The 15,414-nt window shown below is 36.5% G+C and overlaps 2 protein-coding genes across 4 annotated transcripts in view; one reads left to right on the top strand and one right to left on the bottom strand.

The window, feature by feature from the left end:
- Positions 1-2,286: 2,286 nt before the first annotated feature.
- LOC107703576 (protein ZNF365-like) lies at positions 2,287-9,791 on the bottom strand. 2 transcript variants are annotated; one of them, XM_016506261.1, is made up of 5 exons: positions 9,481-9,791; positions 6,315-7,036; positions 3,387-3,558; positions 2,817-2,863; positions 2,287-2,471 (listed from the first exon to the last, which is right to left on the bottom strand). In XM_016506261.1, the coding sequence occupies exons 2-5, from the start codon at positions 7,022-7,024 to the stop codon at positions 2,330-2,332; spliced, it is 1,071 nt and encodes a 356-aa protein (XP_016361747.1). In that variant the 5' UTR covers positions 7,025-7,036; positions 9,481-9,791; the 3' UTR covers positions 2,287-2,329. The 2 variants fall into 2 exon arrangements, with proteins under 2 accessions (XP_016361747.1, XP_016361755.1); XM_016506269.1 differs by having other exon boundaries at positions 9,736-9,791.
- Positions 9,792-10,098: 307 nt separating this feature from the next.
- rtkn2 (rhotekin 2) overlaps positions 10,099-15,414 on the top strand; it is a 10,221-nt gene continuing 4,905 nt past the window's right edge. Inside the window, exons 1-9 of one of the 2 annotated variants that reach the window (XM_016506195.1) lie at positions 10,099-10,291; positions 11,399-11,586; positions 11,731-11,783; positions 11,887-11,940; positions 13,177-13,294; positions 13,439-13,639; positions 13,751-13,845; positions 13,923-14,029; positions 14,141-14,272. In XM_016506195.1, the coding sequence (XP_016361681.1) occupies positions 10,160-10,291; positions 11,399-11,586; positions 11,731-11,783; positions 11,887-11,940; positions 13,177-13,294; positions 13,439-13,639; positions 13,751-13,845; positions 13,923-14,029; positions 14,141-14,272 (1,080 nt within the window). In that variant the 5' untranslated portion in view covers positions 10,099-10,159. Of the gene's footprint in view, positions 10,292-11,398; positions 11,587-11,730; positions 11,784-11,886; positions 11,941-13,173; positions 13,295-13,438; positions 13,640-13,750; positions 13,846-13,922; positions 14,030-14,140; positions 14,273-15,414 lie in introns of both variants that reach the window. The other variant, XM_016506205.1, reaches the window with a different exon arrangement.

The raw sequence follows: 15,414 nt of genomic DNA, 5'->3' as shown, positions 1-15,414 counted from the left end.
TGTCCCCTTTAATGGACTTTGGTAGTATACTGCTATTGTCTAAATTGTTTCACAGTTTTGCCAAAAATTTGAATAAGTGCTACTGCTCCAGTTGTACAGAGCTGAGAATGAACTGCCTGGGAATTAAAATGTTCAATTTTTTCCAAGTTAAGCTTTATGGTGTCTGTAACATGCTACTGAATTCCACAAAAATGAATTGTGATTTTCCTTTAGTTTGTAAAAAGAACAGTACAGTTAGAACAGTCAGAATCTGTCCGTAGAGCTTAAAATTGTTTGAATATGGAATATTCATTTGATTTCAGTTCTAGATGCCATTTAAGTTTAGGACTTAAATACTGTAATTATACTGTAATAGCTTACCCAAAAATGAAAATTCTCAAAATTCAAACATTTTGATACCAAATCGTTTACTCACTCTCGTGATGTTCCAAACCTGTATGCATTTCTTTCCTCTGTGAAACACAAAAGCAGATATTTTGAAGAATGTTGGTAACCAGTTGGTAAATGGTTTTGGTGACCATTGACTTCCATTGTAAAAAAAAAAACCAACAAAAAAAACTATTTCTCAAAATATCTTCAGACGACACTAGGGTGAGTAAATGATGACTGAATGATTTTTGGGTAAACTATCTCTTTAAATGAAAGTGCATTCCTAAAGACCATAAGTGCTATTGCTGCAATTGTACAGAATAGCAAAAAGGATCTATTATCAAAGTTCTTGGCAATTAATTTTAGAACACTTAATAACATCTATATATATTCCAATAGCTGCATGTTTTAAAACAAAAGAGAACTTTCTTCTCTGTTAAAGTTTCCTTTTTCTCTCCTTCTAATGAGGCTGGCTAACATAAGCAGGGAAATGTATATTCATCCCTTAAAATGTAGTACCGGAGCCATGTGAGACACTTTTTTTTTATGGATGGGCGCATTTTAATTAAGTGCTTTTGGACTGATGCATGCAGCCCGAGCTGAGTGGCATTAAACAGCTTGAAAGATGAAAGACAATTTTTTAATATAACTCCGACTGGATTCGTCTGATAGAAGAAAGTCATTTACACCTAGGATGACTTGAGGGTAGGGCTGTACGATATGGACAAACATTTTTGGGTGAACTATCCTTTGTAATTACTACATTTCCGTGTCAATCCATGTTAATTTTTACCGCGAATAATGCGCTGTCACTTTAATTCAGCACGTGCAGCACAGCAGAAATCGATTTCGTGCGGAAACGATCGCAGCATTACTGCTGCAGACACACCGCTCCTGGAGCGCACTGCCGGACCGCAATCGCGTGCAGTGTGAACGCTCTGATCCGTTAACATGGGCGCGGACAAAATACGCACCACAGACGGAGTGTGTGAACCTGCCGTTACGTTTGTATGCCCGCCCGGTCTGTTCTGTTCTCGTGCTCCATTTAGGCGCGCTGCATTCTGATTGGTTCGGATAGCATACTGCGGAAGGTCGGGGGCGCGGAAAATCGTGCTATAAAGCGATTTAGAAATTGCACAAGCTCAAATTGCGATTTTATGACGATTTCGATTAATCGCACAGCCCTACTTGAGGGTGAGTAATTTATGGGCTAATTTTCATTTTTGGGTGAACTAACCCTTTAAAGTGGCATAATATCCGACCAGTACGTCACAGGCTTTGTTTTAACATCATCCTGCCTTTAGATAATATAACTACATTCATTTTCCTGAACAGTAGTGTTAATTAGAAAACAACAAGCATGTAACATTACTAACTATAGCTTCACTTCATGTAAGCAACCTGTAATGACAGCTGCATCTATTTGAATTAAAGGGCATCTCCACCATGTGTTCAGTCTAGAGCCAATCTTATCATTAAAATATTTCACAGATGGACCATAATCACATTCAAGAATCAAATAAGTATCAAATAACTAATCTGCCATCTGCAGTTAGACATCGCTGTTATTTATTGGGCTTTTGTATAACTCATATTTACATACAGTGGGGTCCAAAAGTCTGCCACTAATTAAATGATTCTAATAATAATTTTCAAGTCTCTTTTTCTGTTTCTAGTGAAAGGATCAATTTAATGAATCGATCCTTCATTAAACTGAATCCTATTTAATGAATCCTTCCTGAATACAAGTATTAATTTCTATTTAATTTATATATAAAAAAAAAACACCCAAATGTTAATGTATTTTAATTACAAAAAATAATAAATAATCATTAAAAAATAACATTTTCAATGTGGCCTCAGACTTTGGACCCCACTGTATTATTGTTAATATTCTCAACATATTTCACTAAATAGTGTTATTTGCAATTACATTTATTGCTAAGCTCTGCCTCTGTCCCTAAACCTCGTACCCATCTGACCTCCTCCTCTGAGACCAGCTGTCGTAACCCAGTCTCCCAGAAGAACCTTTAGACAGTCCCCATCCAGACTGACCAAGTAACTGCTGCTCTTCATCCTGCTCAAGATGGTCTCCTGAAGACCTGATGTCAAAGAACAGCAAAATAGGATCATTATCATCATCCACCACACATACTTATATTCATTTACATACATCAAGACTAAATGGAAAAGAAGGGTAATCATTATTTATGGCAGAGCAACATGATCTTCTACTGTCTTGATAGGATCTCATGAATTACTTACTGTCTACTACAAGCCAAATGACTGCCCTGAGTCAAGTAAGGACATGATTTATATTGAAGTACTCTGAAAATGTCCTGCTGGTTGTTAATTATAGGAAACTAGAGGTTAAATGGTTACATGAAATACCCATTACAGGGGTAATGCAAATTTCCTTCTAAAAAGTAAAAGCAATAATGCAATACCTGCTTTCTGTTATTCTATGTGGACCAAGTTCTGATGGCAGAGGCACCTGAAATAATAACAAATTAGAGAAATGCAGAGGACTGACATATTTCTGAAATAGAAGTTAATTATTGCAATCCTGGAAAATCGCACAAGTGGGTCATATCAGGTGATTCATTATTGAATTTCCCTTTTTATATCAGTACATGGGACAATGACTTGATGCTCTTCCTCATTTAAAAATACTCTGAAAATGCAATTCATATAAAAATGCATATGACAATACCTTTCCAATTTCTGAAATATAAGTCATTCTATCACTTTTGGAGGGCTTAAAGTGAAATTCTTGAAATATTGGCATGGTCTTGTTTATTATTGTTTATTAAAATGCATTTTGTTTAGGTCAAATGGAGTATCCTGAAGAAAACTTAATATTCAAGACTCCAAAATTAATTATATTTTTAAAAATAAATAAATAAATAGGGGAAAAAATAATTGTTTGAAAACTATTTTTTTAAAATATAGAAATAGATGTTTAAATAAAAGTCATGACATACATATTTTTTTATATGGAAGTTTTGTTGACATACAGAGTGAACTGTGCAATAATGCCTGTGAGGGACGCTCTGATAATATTCCAGTAGTCTCTCAGCCAGGGAAATCCTCCGCAAGAGGCTCTCAATGAACCGTCGCAAACGAACCTTCCCACATATCTCATGCTGTGCTGCTGCTTCCAGAAACTTCTGGATGGTAATAACCTCCCTGCAATATAGTAAAAGGTAGTTAGCGGAGAACTGCTTTATGAGGCATTTTTTATTCATATTTTCCCCCTAACAGTCATGAATGTTTCCTTCAGTTTCTTGTTGCCGCAGCTTTATGAAATGTAAAATGAGCAGCAGGGCTGAGCAATTTCTCTATTTCAACATAATACACTCACCCTCATGTTGTTCCAACCCTATAGCTTTAAAGGGGTCATGAACTGAGAAATCACAATTCCCTTGATCTTTTGACATAAGAGGTCATTGTACTATAAAAAAAATCCTGTAAGTTTCAGAACTCAAAACTTTCTCGTTAGACTAAAATCAGCCTATATTGAAGCCAATCTGACAAAACGACAGGTTGTGGAATGTGACACTTTATGACGTAATAGTGTGGATAAACCCCGCCTCCGCAGAAGAAGACAAACGCCTGCTTCTACATCACTGTCTGTTTAGCCCCGCCCAACGATTCGCACATGTAGTGTAAATAACGAGAGAGGCAAACTAACGTCTACACAGAAACCAGCTCCAACGACAATATGACGCTGTGCGGTGCCAAGCTGTGGAAAAACACAGTCTTCGCACCGCCTTCCTTCTGATCCTAACATTAGGAAAGAGTGGATGAAGTTGATTTTTAAAGGGGTCATATGATGTTGCTAAAAAGAACATTATTTTGTGTATTTGGTGTAATGAAATGTGTTTATGCGGTTTAAGGTTAAAAAACACATTATTTTCCACATACTGTACATTATTGTTTCTCCTCTATGCCCCGCCTTTCTGAAACGCGTCGATTTTTACAAAGCTCATCGGTCTGAAAAGCGAGGTGTGCTCTGATTGGCCAGCTATCCAGTGCGTTGTGATTGGCCGAATACCTCAAGCGTGTGACGGAAATGTTATGCCCCTTGCAATATTGTGATGCCTTGTCCCGGCCTGAGCGATGATTCAAAAACCCATATTATGCACCAAGAGCTTGTAACACTCCAAAGAGAAAGGAAAAATTGAAATCGCATCATATGACCCCTTTAATAAAGATCCAGACCACGTCAGTAAGAACTTGGTCCTTTGTTCACTATATTTACAAACAAGGCACAATTTAACTCTTAACATTTTCAGAAAGATTGAAACTAAAAGACGATGCTGTGCGACTATATTGGGTCCGACAGTAATGCCGCACCACACAACTGTGAGTAACTATTTTTATTACGTGATCACTATTGCTTTGTCTGTTATTACAGATCGTTTGATATGTAGGGAGTATTTATGCGTTTTTAACCTAAATCACAGCAGCACTCATCTATGAAGAATGCAGGCTGTTAAACACACACAACTGTTAGCCAATCATAGCAGTGGGCATTTTCTTCCTAGTCTACAATCCACCACGACTATTCAAACAGAGCGTTCTGATGAGGGGGTCAAAGCAGGACAGAAAATAGCCTATTACTTGTAAATTATGATGTTTTTCTATGTAAAAATTTTAAAACGTCTTCAAAAGCTTGGACATTCTATTAAACATTTCCTTTTGTGTTCCATGGAGAAAACGAAGTTGAAAAAGTAAATATGTACTGTTCTTTTAACCACGTAAATCTTGACATATGAAATAACAATCAGATTTAAATTTTTTTTGGAAATGGAACATTTGAATGAACCTAAAGACAAAATATAAAAATATAAAGTTTGCATATGTGATTTCATATTGATCCATCAGGTTTTTATAGCTTATATATAATATGACACAAACTGAGCAAAAATATGCAATTTGATACATTTGCTCATATTTACATGGCCAAAAAGTAAGATGAAATTCTGATGTATTGTAATCAATGAACTCTTTATAAAACTATAGCAAACTACTTATATGCATTACATAGAAATATCAGTTTATATCTCCCAATAATGTCTTAATAAGACAATATTTAAATGCTTAGTTTTATGATTACAAAGCTTTGTAGTTTATTATTATGTATATGTGGGGAGGGAGACATATAATACAATGCAATACAATGATGATTGAGAGACATAAATAAACATTCCTCAATAGCCTACTGTATCATATTTGATACATTTAACATGATTTTTCTAAAAAAAAAAAGATGTATGAATTAATCAAATAAACCTAACTTGCTTCAGTCCAGTTCATCAATATAAAACTAACAATATAAAAGTTATTCTTACATTTACTTTCTTTTATAATAATATTAAAAGGACTTTTACTTGTTAAAAAAAAGTATAAACTATCAATCAGACTACAGAGGGCTTGTGCACAATTTGTTTTTAGCAATGTTTTGATCATGTTGACAATTTAGAGGCCTTTGAAATTTGTCTATCAAATATGATACAGTAAGCTTTATAGGGTTAATACGTCACCCAAAACATATTCAGAGCTTAAAGGAACACTCCACTATTTTTGAAAATAGGCTCATTTTCCAACTCCCCTAGAGTTAAACAGTTGAGTTTTACCGTTTTCGAATCCATTCAGCTGATCTCCGGGTCTGGAGAGCAGCAAAGTTCCTTGATTATTACACCGGATTGAGAGTATAGTTTCTAGCCATATCGGCCTAGAAAATCACAACTTTTCATTTTCCGTCGGTCTTAGTTCACGATGTAACTACAGAAGAGTCAAGTTTTAAATATGAAAAATATAGAAACTCTTTGGTCATTTTTGTAAAACTCAACTGTTTAACTCTAGGGGAGTTGGAAAATGAGCCTATTTTCAAAAATAGTGGAGTGTTCCTTTAAATGATATTTAAATCTTTCACTCACTGTTCTCTCCTCTCCAACTCGTGCTCTGAGACGCTGAGCTGCTGCCTCAGTGTGGCGATCACCATAACGGCGGTGTCTACCTGTCTGCTGAGCGCCCGCTCTCGCTCCAGCACTTCCTGTTTCTCCTGGGCCAGGTGATGCGAGTGAGCGCGCTCACACAGGATAGCCGTGTCTGTCTGTGCCAGCTCTGAGCTCAGCCGCAGCAGACGTCGTTCCATGCTGCTATTGGCTGTCCTCATCATCCCCTCCAGCCTCTTCTCCACTGATGCCACAGGAGCCGAGAGGGGTCCAGCTCCAGCCGATGCGTCCCCAACGCTGAAGCTCCTCACTGGGGGCGTGAGCTTTTGCCCTGCGGGCTGCTGCGATGGAGTTTGGTCCGTGCCGAATATGTGCTTGTGCTCTCCTCTCGCAGTTGAGGTAGTATTTGTGCCGGCATCACGTACTTTATGCATGTTGGATTTGGGGATTTTGCAGCCGTCCATGCACTCTGTGTCAGAAAGATCCCTGGTGGATAGGAGGCTGATGTCATGTTTAGTGTGGAACGGGTGGCTGTATTCTAGGTGAGCTCTGAGAGAAGAAAGACTGTGGAATCGTTCGTGCTCTCCACATCGCGGGCAGCGGAAAGGAAGTTGAGGAGGGGCTCCGGCTCCACACGCCTGACCGTTCTTCACAAACAGTGCTGTGTTGCGTGTGCACACTTTCTGCTGCATGACACAGATAACCTAACAACAAAAAATATTACATATTTAGCACCCCAGTTCTTAGATATTAAAACACTGTATAGCAGAGATGCCCAAACCAGGGCACATGGGCCAAAGTTGATGACATTTGATTTGCCCCACCATAACACAAGAGGGGGGAAATCAAGGGGAGAACATGCCATTTAAGCATATCTTCATTTCTTATTTGTATTTTTTTTTTTGCAATGAAATATAGAGAATATAAATGAATTTTACTTTTAAAAATTTACAATTTTAATATATTAAAGGAAATATTTATGTTTGGCCCTCAATCAAGTTTGAATTTTTCACAGTAAAAACTATGAGCAACCATGTCTATACTAGTAATAAACAAATACATACATCAGGCATAATGATTAATTAGTCTATAATTGTTATTTTTAGTGTTTAGATGCATTTTAGTGCTGATGAAAATGTCTGCTTGACTGAGAAGTTAATGCACAATATTTGCATATAATGCAAATGTTTGTTCTGATTTTAGAGTAATGTATTTTAATATTGTATTGTCAATGCACATTATTTGCATATAATGAAAATATTTGTAATGGTTTTGAGTCATTTGTCAATTATTTTGTCAATACACATTATTTGCATATAATACAAATATATATTGTGATTTTTGAGTAATATATTAAAAAATTGTCTTGTCAATGCATGTTATTTGCATATAAACCAAATATTCATAGTTATTTTGAGTATTTTTATTTATTTATTCATTCTTTTTTAGCATTAAAAAAAAAAATATGTCATGTGTGAAACTTGTGTTCTCAGGACAGATATTTTTCATGAATGTCAGGATGGGTGAAGCTGGTCAATGGTTATCTGGTTAGCATAGACTCGTTAGCCCCTGCTGGTAGATGTTGTAACTGCATGAATATGGATAGAAAAAAATAATTTAGAACAGTAGCTTTCAATTCATACGTAAAATATTAAAGGTCACATATTGTACACCTTTCTGGAGTTTTATTTTAGGTTTTGATGTCCTTAAGAATATATATTTGTGGTATAAGTACCAAAAACCATCTCAATATATTTTTACAGCTCCTCTCTCAGGAGCTCTGCTGAGAACAGGTCGATTTTGGCCTGTCTTGTCGTGTATGAAATAATGTCTGTGTGCATGTGTGTAAAACAACAAACTGACGATTTATGTATAATCATTTGTAATTGTATATACATTGTTGTGATTAATTGTGACTGGAACAATAATGTAGCTGTAAAAATAGTTGCCTGCTGAAATTGAAATGTATATACATCTTCATCATGACTAGATGGACACGGTGAGTTTTCTTTACTATACACATTAGATGTGATCCACCTCATAGTAACAATCTTGTCAGATCGTCCATCCTTTGAGTGACAGTGTAATGTTACAGGTTGGCCGATCTAGTTTCATGTATGGTAGTTAAATAGCCCCTAGACCTCAGTTATCATGAAAAAAGCCAGGAAATTTCAGTTTTGACAATATGGGACCTTTAAGATCTGTGGTCAGTAAAGAGACGTTTATGTGTTATTCTGCTTTCACGTTTTGTCAACACACCTCTTGGGACATGTTATCAGAAAAGGTCAAAATGTATCAGTATTGCCTTTTTCCAAGGCAAAACTGGTGGAAATGTTAAACAAATTTTTGTAGCATAGACTTTAGGGTATGTAGAAATTGGCTTAAAAATGACCCTAAGCTGATAAAAATTCAATGGAATAAATATGTGACAACTTGCCTGGACAGTATCAATATTATATCGGCCACCCTGTGTGCTCTCAAGATATCGGCATTGACTATGAATACCCAAATCGGTCGACAACTAGTCTGCAAATTTCGCTGTCTAACTAGCCATTTTAATCCAGCAAGCTTTTCACAAGGCCTAACAAAGACACAATGTATGAATGTATATCACTGAAATACAAAAAAGACAGTATGCTGATGGTGACAGAAAACTGACATCACTTTACAGATCTTCTTTATGCACCAAGAGCTTGTAACACTCCAAAGAGAAAGGAAAAATTGAAATCGCATCATATGACCCCTTTAAGACTAGGCTGTGTGCATATATTCATTCAAAATAGAACAAGACCATTTCCATCCACTGAAACCCACGAATCACGACTATTTGATTATTTTCACCATTAAACTTCATCATATCCGCTGCTTAAATAGGTTAATGTAAAGCTCTGGCAAATCAAATGCATGCACCTCGGTGGTGAGATCCGATGCATTTGTTTTGATGGTTTACTTGTGCTTACATCAAACGACGATCATGTCATCTCACGTTTTAATGACCCATCATTTCCTCTATACCTTAAAAAACTGCCAGAGAGAAATGAATGCAAATCTTCTTATGCAAGCAGGCGATCTAACGTTACTGGCCAGAGTCTGAAATCAGACAGGTAGTCAGCTGACATTTTCTAGAACACCAAGCATGCAACCATACCTTAATGAACGAGCTCCAGTGGGATTTTGTATCGTAACCTTTAATCAAACTGTTGGTCCTTCGGATTATCTGTTGCTTGATATTTCTGTCCCTCTCTGACTGAGATTACAGTACGACATCTAGGTGTATGAAGTCATCTGGTACTAACGACGTTGTCAAGAATGAGCGTGACAGCAGCGACAGAGGTGGCATTGATTTCTTTTCATATGATGCCGTTTTCATGTGCGAAATGCTTGCAAAATGTCATCGCCTTACGTGTTAAATTACAATCGATCTGAATCTGACTGGAAAGATTCGGTCCGAACATTGAGGATTCATTAGAATGCAGTGCGGCAGACCATCAGTTTAAACTATTTAAAGACAGACGGGGGAGATGAGCACAAAATCACAGTGATAAAACACAAACCCACTTCATAAGCATTTGCATAAAACATGCTTTAAATATACGTTCCGTACAGTTTATTATGAATTTCACCAAAATATATTAATAAACTCGACTTATATATTCAAACCTATTTAGCTGTATAGCTATTCCAACCTTTCCTAATTTAAAAATGGTATCGCCCAACTGTTGTGTTGGCAGCGGAGAGCTTTGAAAGAAGCTGATTGGTCGGTTGGCGGTTGTGTAATCCGTTGGTTTGTTGTGCGGAGAGAGGCTTGTCTGGAGGAAGAGGCCAGTATGGATCAGCCGCGGGATATTCAACATTTTAAACGAAACATCGCCACTCGGTCCACGGTATCGTCGTGTTCCTCTCTCGCCATGGAGATTAAGAGAAAGAAAATAAGGGAAAGCATGTTTTTTCAAAATGAGGTGAGTTTGTGTTGTTGAAGTTCATGTTTTAGTTTTTCGTGTCTGGAATATGGTTGTTGTTATTCAGGACTAACTTAACCGGCACATTAAATACTTTCTCAGGCCAACGAGAGACATAAGAAGCGATGCGCAAGTGTGAATGACACGCAGCAGATAATAGAGGACATGAATTTGTTGTACATACGACAGATTTCTAAGAAACTAAAGGTAGTCTGTGTATGGGAGCGTCTGATCATGTTTCACTGATATTCTGTGTTTTGTATTAAAATTCCCCAATGGGGCAAACAATTCGTCATTCGGTACAAATAAGATAAATCATCTTGGCTTATTTAATTTAAACATAATCGCACAGCTCTAAAATCAGGAGTGCTTTTTAGAAAGTGTGAGTGTTTAGCTTGTTTTGTCTTTCTTTGTCCGACTCTTCTTCACCATCCACTTGCGTGAACGAATTATTTCATGTGAATCGGACTTTTTCCAATGAATCTGTTGAGCTGATTCTCAGAACCGATCCGTTCACGATTCGGACTGAATCATTGCGATAAGTTCTCGCGTCAAAAAAATCCTCTTACTCATTTAAACGAAATTCCGATCAAAGTCTGATTCGTCTGGAGCCGAGAACTGATGAGTGATATGAAATTACAAGTAATAAAAAGCCTCACAGCAATGTGTGCCTGCATGTGATTTATTGGAATATGTAATACACCAGGGAACACATCATTATGGACGGACAAAAGAATCACTGAATCGAAGTTTTAAAACGAACTGTTCGAAAGAACCGATTCGCATAAATGAGTCAGAATTCCATTACTTCCACTCACTTTCATCAATTCATGTGTCATTGTCGGTTATCAGAGACAGCTTAGAAGAGGGTGAACTCATCTTCTCTTCCAGCTGTTTTGATGTTACTTCATTGTATCATTTTCCTTTTTTCAGTGTGCCCAATGCCCATATCTCATCTCTCCATGAATCAGTAGTATGCACCTGCCTTAGGAATTATTGTATAATAGATTGTGTGGTAGAGTCGTTTTCTTCCAGTATGTTCTTCCTTTAGCCTTTTTTACCCAAAACTGTGTTTATTTCTCCTGATGGAATTTATCCTTCCAATAGGACTGCAATATTCAGGAGAAGTTGGAGTTTGAGATGCGGATGAGAGCTGGGGCTTACAAGCTTCTGGTTGCCAGCACTAAAAAAGAGCAGGTGCTGGATGCTTCCAGGAGTCTGTTAACCTGTAATGCCCGAATTAAAGCCTACATGAGTGAATCCCAGATGAGGAAAGCGCAGCAGGACATCAGAAGGTTAGAGCAGCAGGTGTATTGCCAGCTGTACTTTTTGTTGGGAGTATTTAGTGGAAATTTTTTTTTTAAATGTAAATTATTATTAGACATGCATATAAGAAATAAATGGTCATCACCTTTTTTATTTATTTATTTATTTTTCAGGTCATCTGGCTCTCAGGATCAAATCCCTTGTAAAGGAAAGGTAGCCATATCTGGTAAGGAAACAACTTTTATATGTTTATATACCTCTGTCTGTTATATGTATTATTAATATGTCAGTGTGTCTTTGGTTCATGTATTTTTCTTTTGCTTATCCAGGCCTACGAATTCCATTGTTTTGGAAAGATACAGAACACTTTAACAGCAAAGGGAGTGAGTGACAATATAAAACATTTTATATTGTAATTATTATTAAAAAAAAAAAAAACATCACTGTCCTTGCTAATAATGTTATGAATATAATGTATACATATGTTGCTCTCTGTTTTGGTTTTTATTAAGTTTATGGGTATGCATACACTCCCAACAATTAAAAAGTTTTGTTTGGGTTTGTAAGATTTTTTTTAAAGAAGTTAATAATTTTATTAAGCAACAAGGCATTAAATTGCTCAAAAGTGACAGTAAAGACATTTTAGAATGTTACAAACCATTTCTGTTTTAAATAAATTCTGCTCTATTCATCTAAGAATCCTGAAAAAATGCATCATGGTTTCCTAGGGATGTAACGATTCACCCAACTCACGATGTGATACGATTCACGATACTGATTTCACGATACAATTTTCTTTTTTCTTTTTTTTTATATAAAATGAGATTTAAGACTAGTTATAAATGAAAAGGTGTCCTTTTATTATTGTTTAGAGAAAATGCTGCACATTTCTTTGTGAAATTGAAATTGAAAAACTAAATTGACGTTTTAAAACAAACCAGTTTTTAATCTAAATTAAATTTTGAAAAATAAAATAAAAAATGACAATTTAAAATTTTGCTTAATTTAGAAATTAAGCAAAAACAGAATGTTCTGACTTTAGCTTTGTGAAGCTACACTACATAAAACATCTGCACGAAACCGAAACGGCAGACGGGCTGAATGAGAATTCACTCTCTGACAGCAGATGTTGCTTATGGAAACCGCAGCGATACAGCGTTTCCTTGTTTACTGCTGTAAACGAAGCAGCACTGTGCTTATAAATACTACTATAATATGCATTGTAGAGGCAAGACGAAAAGAAAATACTAATATAAACGTTTCTAAAAACAGTCAGTTCCCCTCAAAGATGCATTCATATAAACTCCCACCCCCAGCTGTATCGCGTTTTGTTTAACATTTCTACTGAATGGAATCGTCAAATATTTGTATCGATTTTCAACTGGCTCGGGGTGCATCGTTACATCCCTATGTTTTTCTCAAAACTGTTAAGCAGCACAACTGTTTTCAAAATTGATAATAATGAGAAATATTTATTGAGCACCAAATCAGCATATTAGAATGCTTTCTGAATGATCACGTGACACTGAAGACTGTCATAGTGAATGCTGAAGATTGTTATATGTAAATATCTTCATATAGCCTTTTATGCTGATGCCATGTGTATCTGAACCCAGCAGATCCACAGCGGGTTGCAGTCTTCTGTTTGATGAAGAGTGGCTCAGAGATTTTTGACACTGAAATGGTGATTGCAGACCCCTCAATGACCGATGTTTGCTTTGAAGGTGTCAAAATGTTGTAAGTTTTCAGCTTTCCCTATTTCTCTCTGCAAATCTACAGTCATTTGAGAACTATGTGAAAATTATATTATTGATTAAACAAGCTTGAAATGCCTGACTGCAGTCTGTTGAGTTCTGAGCTCATTTTCAATATTTTCAACAGCTCTGAAGCTAAGCCGGACTTTGAACTGACATTTGAGCTGTATAGCTGTGGACTGGAGGAGGAGTCAACCTTTGTCAACACTCCAAAAAAACTGGCCAGGAAACTACGCTGCTCTTTCGGCAGATCTTCAGGCAGGAAACTCTGCCCTCTTATGGATGGAGGAGACCCTGACACTTTCCTCCAGTCCAACCCAATACCAGTGTATGCAAGAATGGATATGTTCATTACCTTTACAATTAAATTTTTTTGTGTGTGTGTTAGTAGAGAAATGCCTGTAATATCTTTCAAATAAATAACTTACTTTTGTGACAGAGGTGCACGGTACTCACTGTTGGCGTACACCACTCTGGGTTTGGAGCAGGCAGAGGGATCTTTCCAGTCTCATTCTCTTATAATTCTGCAAAATGGTAAGCGCAAACAAGCCACGTTTTAATAATTGACTAGCATAGTGATTCTGATTGACTTTCTCCCATCGGTCTGTCAGTGGAAGCTTCATCATGGCTGCCGTTGTATGGTAACTTGTGCTGTAAGCTGGTGGCACAACCTGACTGCATGACACAAGACATGATGAGCGGATACCTGAGCCAACAGGTAAGACAGGAACTTGTCTTTTTCTAGGAAGAATATATGCCATAACAATTCATACTAACATTTGTAAATAAAATGAAATTTGTAAGATCAGCATTTTGATTTTCCATTTAGCAAAGCATTGAGGGTTTGCAGCGCCGCTGTAAGCTATTCTGTGTGCTGAAGGCTGGACAGATTTCATGCTATTACTCTCCTGAAGAAATCCAAGCAAAAGTGGAGCCCAGCCTCATTATTCCCATTAACAAGGTAGGAAACATTTTTAAAGTGGCCATTTTTTTATTACCTCACAAGTGTTTTTCTGTTCTAAGATCAAGTTTGAATCTAATTACCACAAATCAAAGTGGACCCTTTATAAAAATTCCAGGTCTCATGCATGATTCATTAGTGTAATTTTTTCCCAAAGAAAAAGATGTTTGTCTTCAAAACATTGTTATTGTTAAATAAAACCATTTAAAATATTTTCATTTTGAAGTAAAGCTGAAATAAAACAAATATTAGATAAAAAAAAAATAATTAGAAATGTTGCCTTTGCACCTAACTAAAATAATTTGAAGTGCTAAAATTACTAAAACTGAAATAAAAATAAATTTTGAAGCTATATAGAAATATAAAAGAAAATATATGGGGCCAAGCCCCTGAAGGGGCTGCAGAGCAGGAAGAGCAAACAGTGCAGAAATTGAATGTAAATGAAAAACTGCTGATTCAGAGTTATGGGTGAGAATGAACAGAAGTTCAATTGAAAATGAACACAGCATGAATAAAAACACCTTTATTTCTAATCCAGGAGGAATAAAGATTAGTACAACTCCTAGCAGGATAATAAAGGAATTAAAATGACTCATTATACATTATACACAATTTTATTAAAGGGGTCATATGACGTTGCTAAAAAATAACATTATTTGGTGTAATGAAATGTTTATGCAGTTTAAGGTTCAAAAAACACATTATTTTCCACATACTGTACATTATTGTTTCTCCTCTATGCCCCGCCTTTCTGAAACGCGTCGATTTTTACAAATCTCATCGTTCTGAAAAGCGAGGTGTGCTCTGATTGGCCAGCTATCCAGAGCGTTGTGATTGGCCGAATACCTCAAGCGTGTGACCGAAATGTTACGCCCCTTACCATACTGTGATGCCATGTCCCGGTGCAATGAGAAAAAAACAATAAAACCCAGTATAAACGAGGCATTTATTGCATCCAGTGGGGACATAATTATGGATTATAATGACTTTTACTGTCTTTTTACGCGTTGCATCGCGCCGCGTATACATTAAACCATGTCTGCATTTGTGATTGGAGAAACGACAAACAACAAGCCCTACTCTACACCGCCCAAAAAACTTGCTTTAAATATATAAAATATAAAAACTCTTTAAATATAAAA

The sequence above is a fragment of the Sinocyclocheilus anshuiensis genome, unplaced genomic scaffold (assembly GCF_001515605.1).
Source record: "Sinocyclocheilus anshuiensis isolate Anshui unplaced genomic scaffold, SAMN03320099.WGS_v1.1 scaffold2045, whole genome shotgun sequence".
NCBI classification, from domain to species: Eukaryota; Metazoa; Chordata; class Actinopteri; order Cypriniformes; family Cyprinidae; genus Sinocyclocheilus; species Sinocyclocheilus anshuiensis.
The sequence above is the reverse complement of the archived record's forward strand: the minus strand, read 5'-3'. Positions and strand labels throughout refer to the sequence as shown.

Bases quoted from the DNA above. Each gene is read 5' to 3' on its own strand.
- LOC107703576 (XM_016506261.1), bottom strand. From the start codon at position 7,024: ATGCAGCAGAAAGTGTGCACACGCAACACAGCACTGTTTGTGAAGAAC. The intron at 3,559-6,314 runs GTGAGTGAAAGA...ACTATATTGCAG, and splicing joins GAGTTGGAGAGGAGAGAACA to GGAGGTTATTACCATCCAGA. The intron at 2,864-3,386 runs GTATGTCAACAA...TTATTATTTCAG, and splicing joins ATTATTGCACAGTTCACTCT to GTGCCTCTGCCATCAGAACT.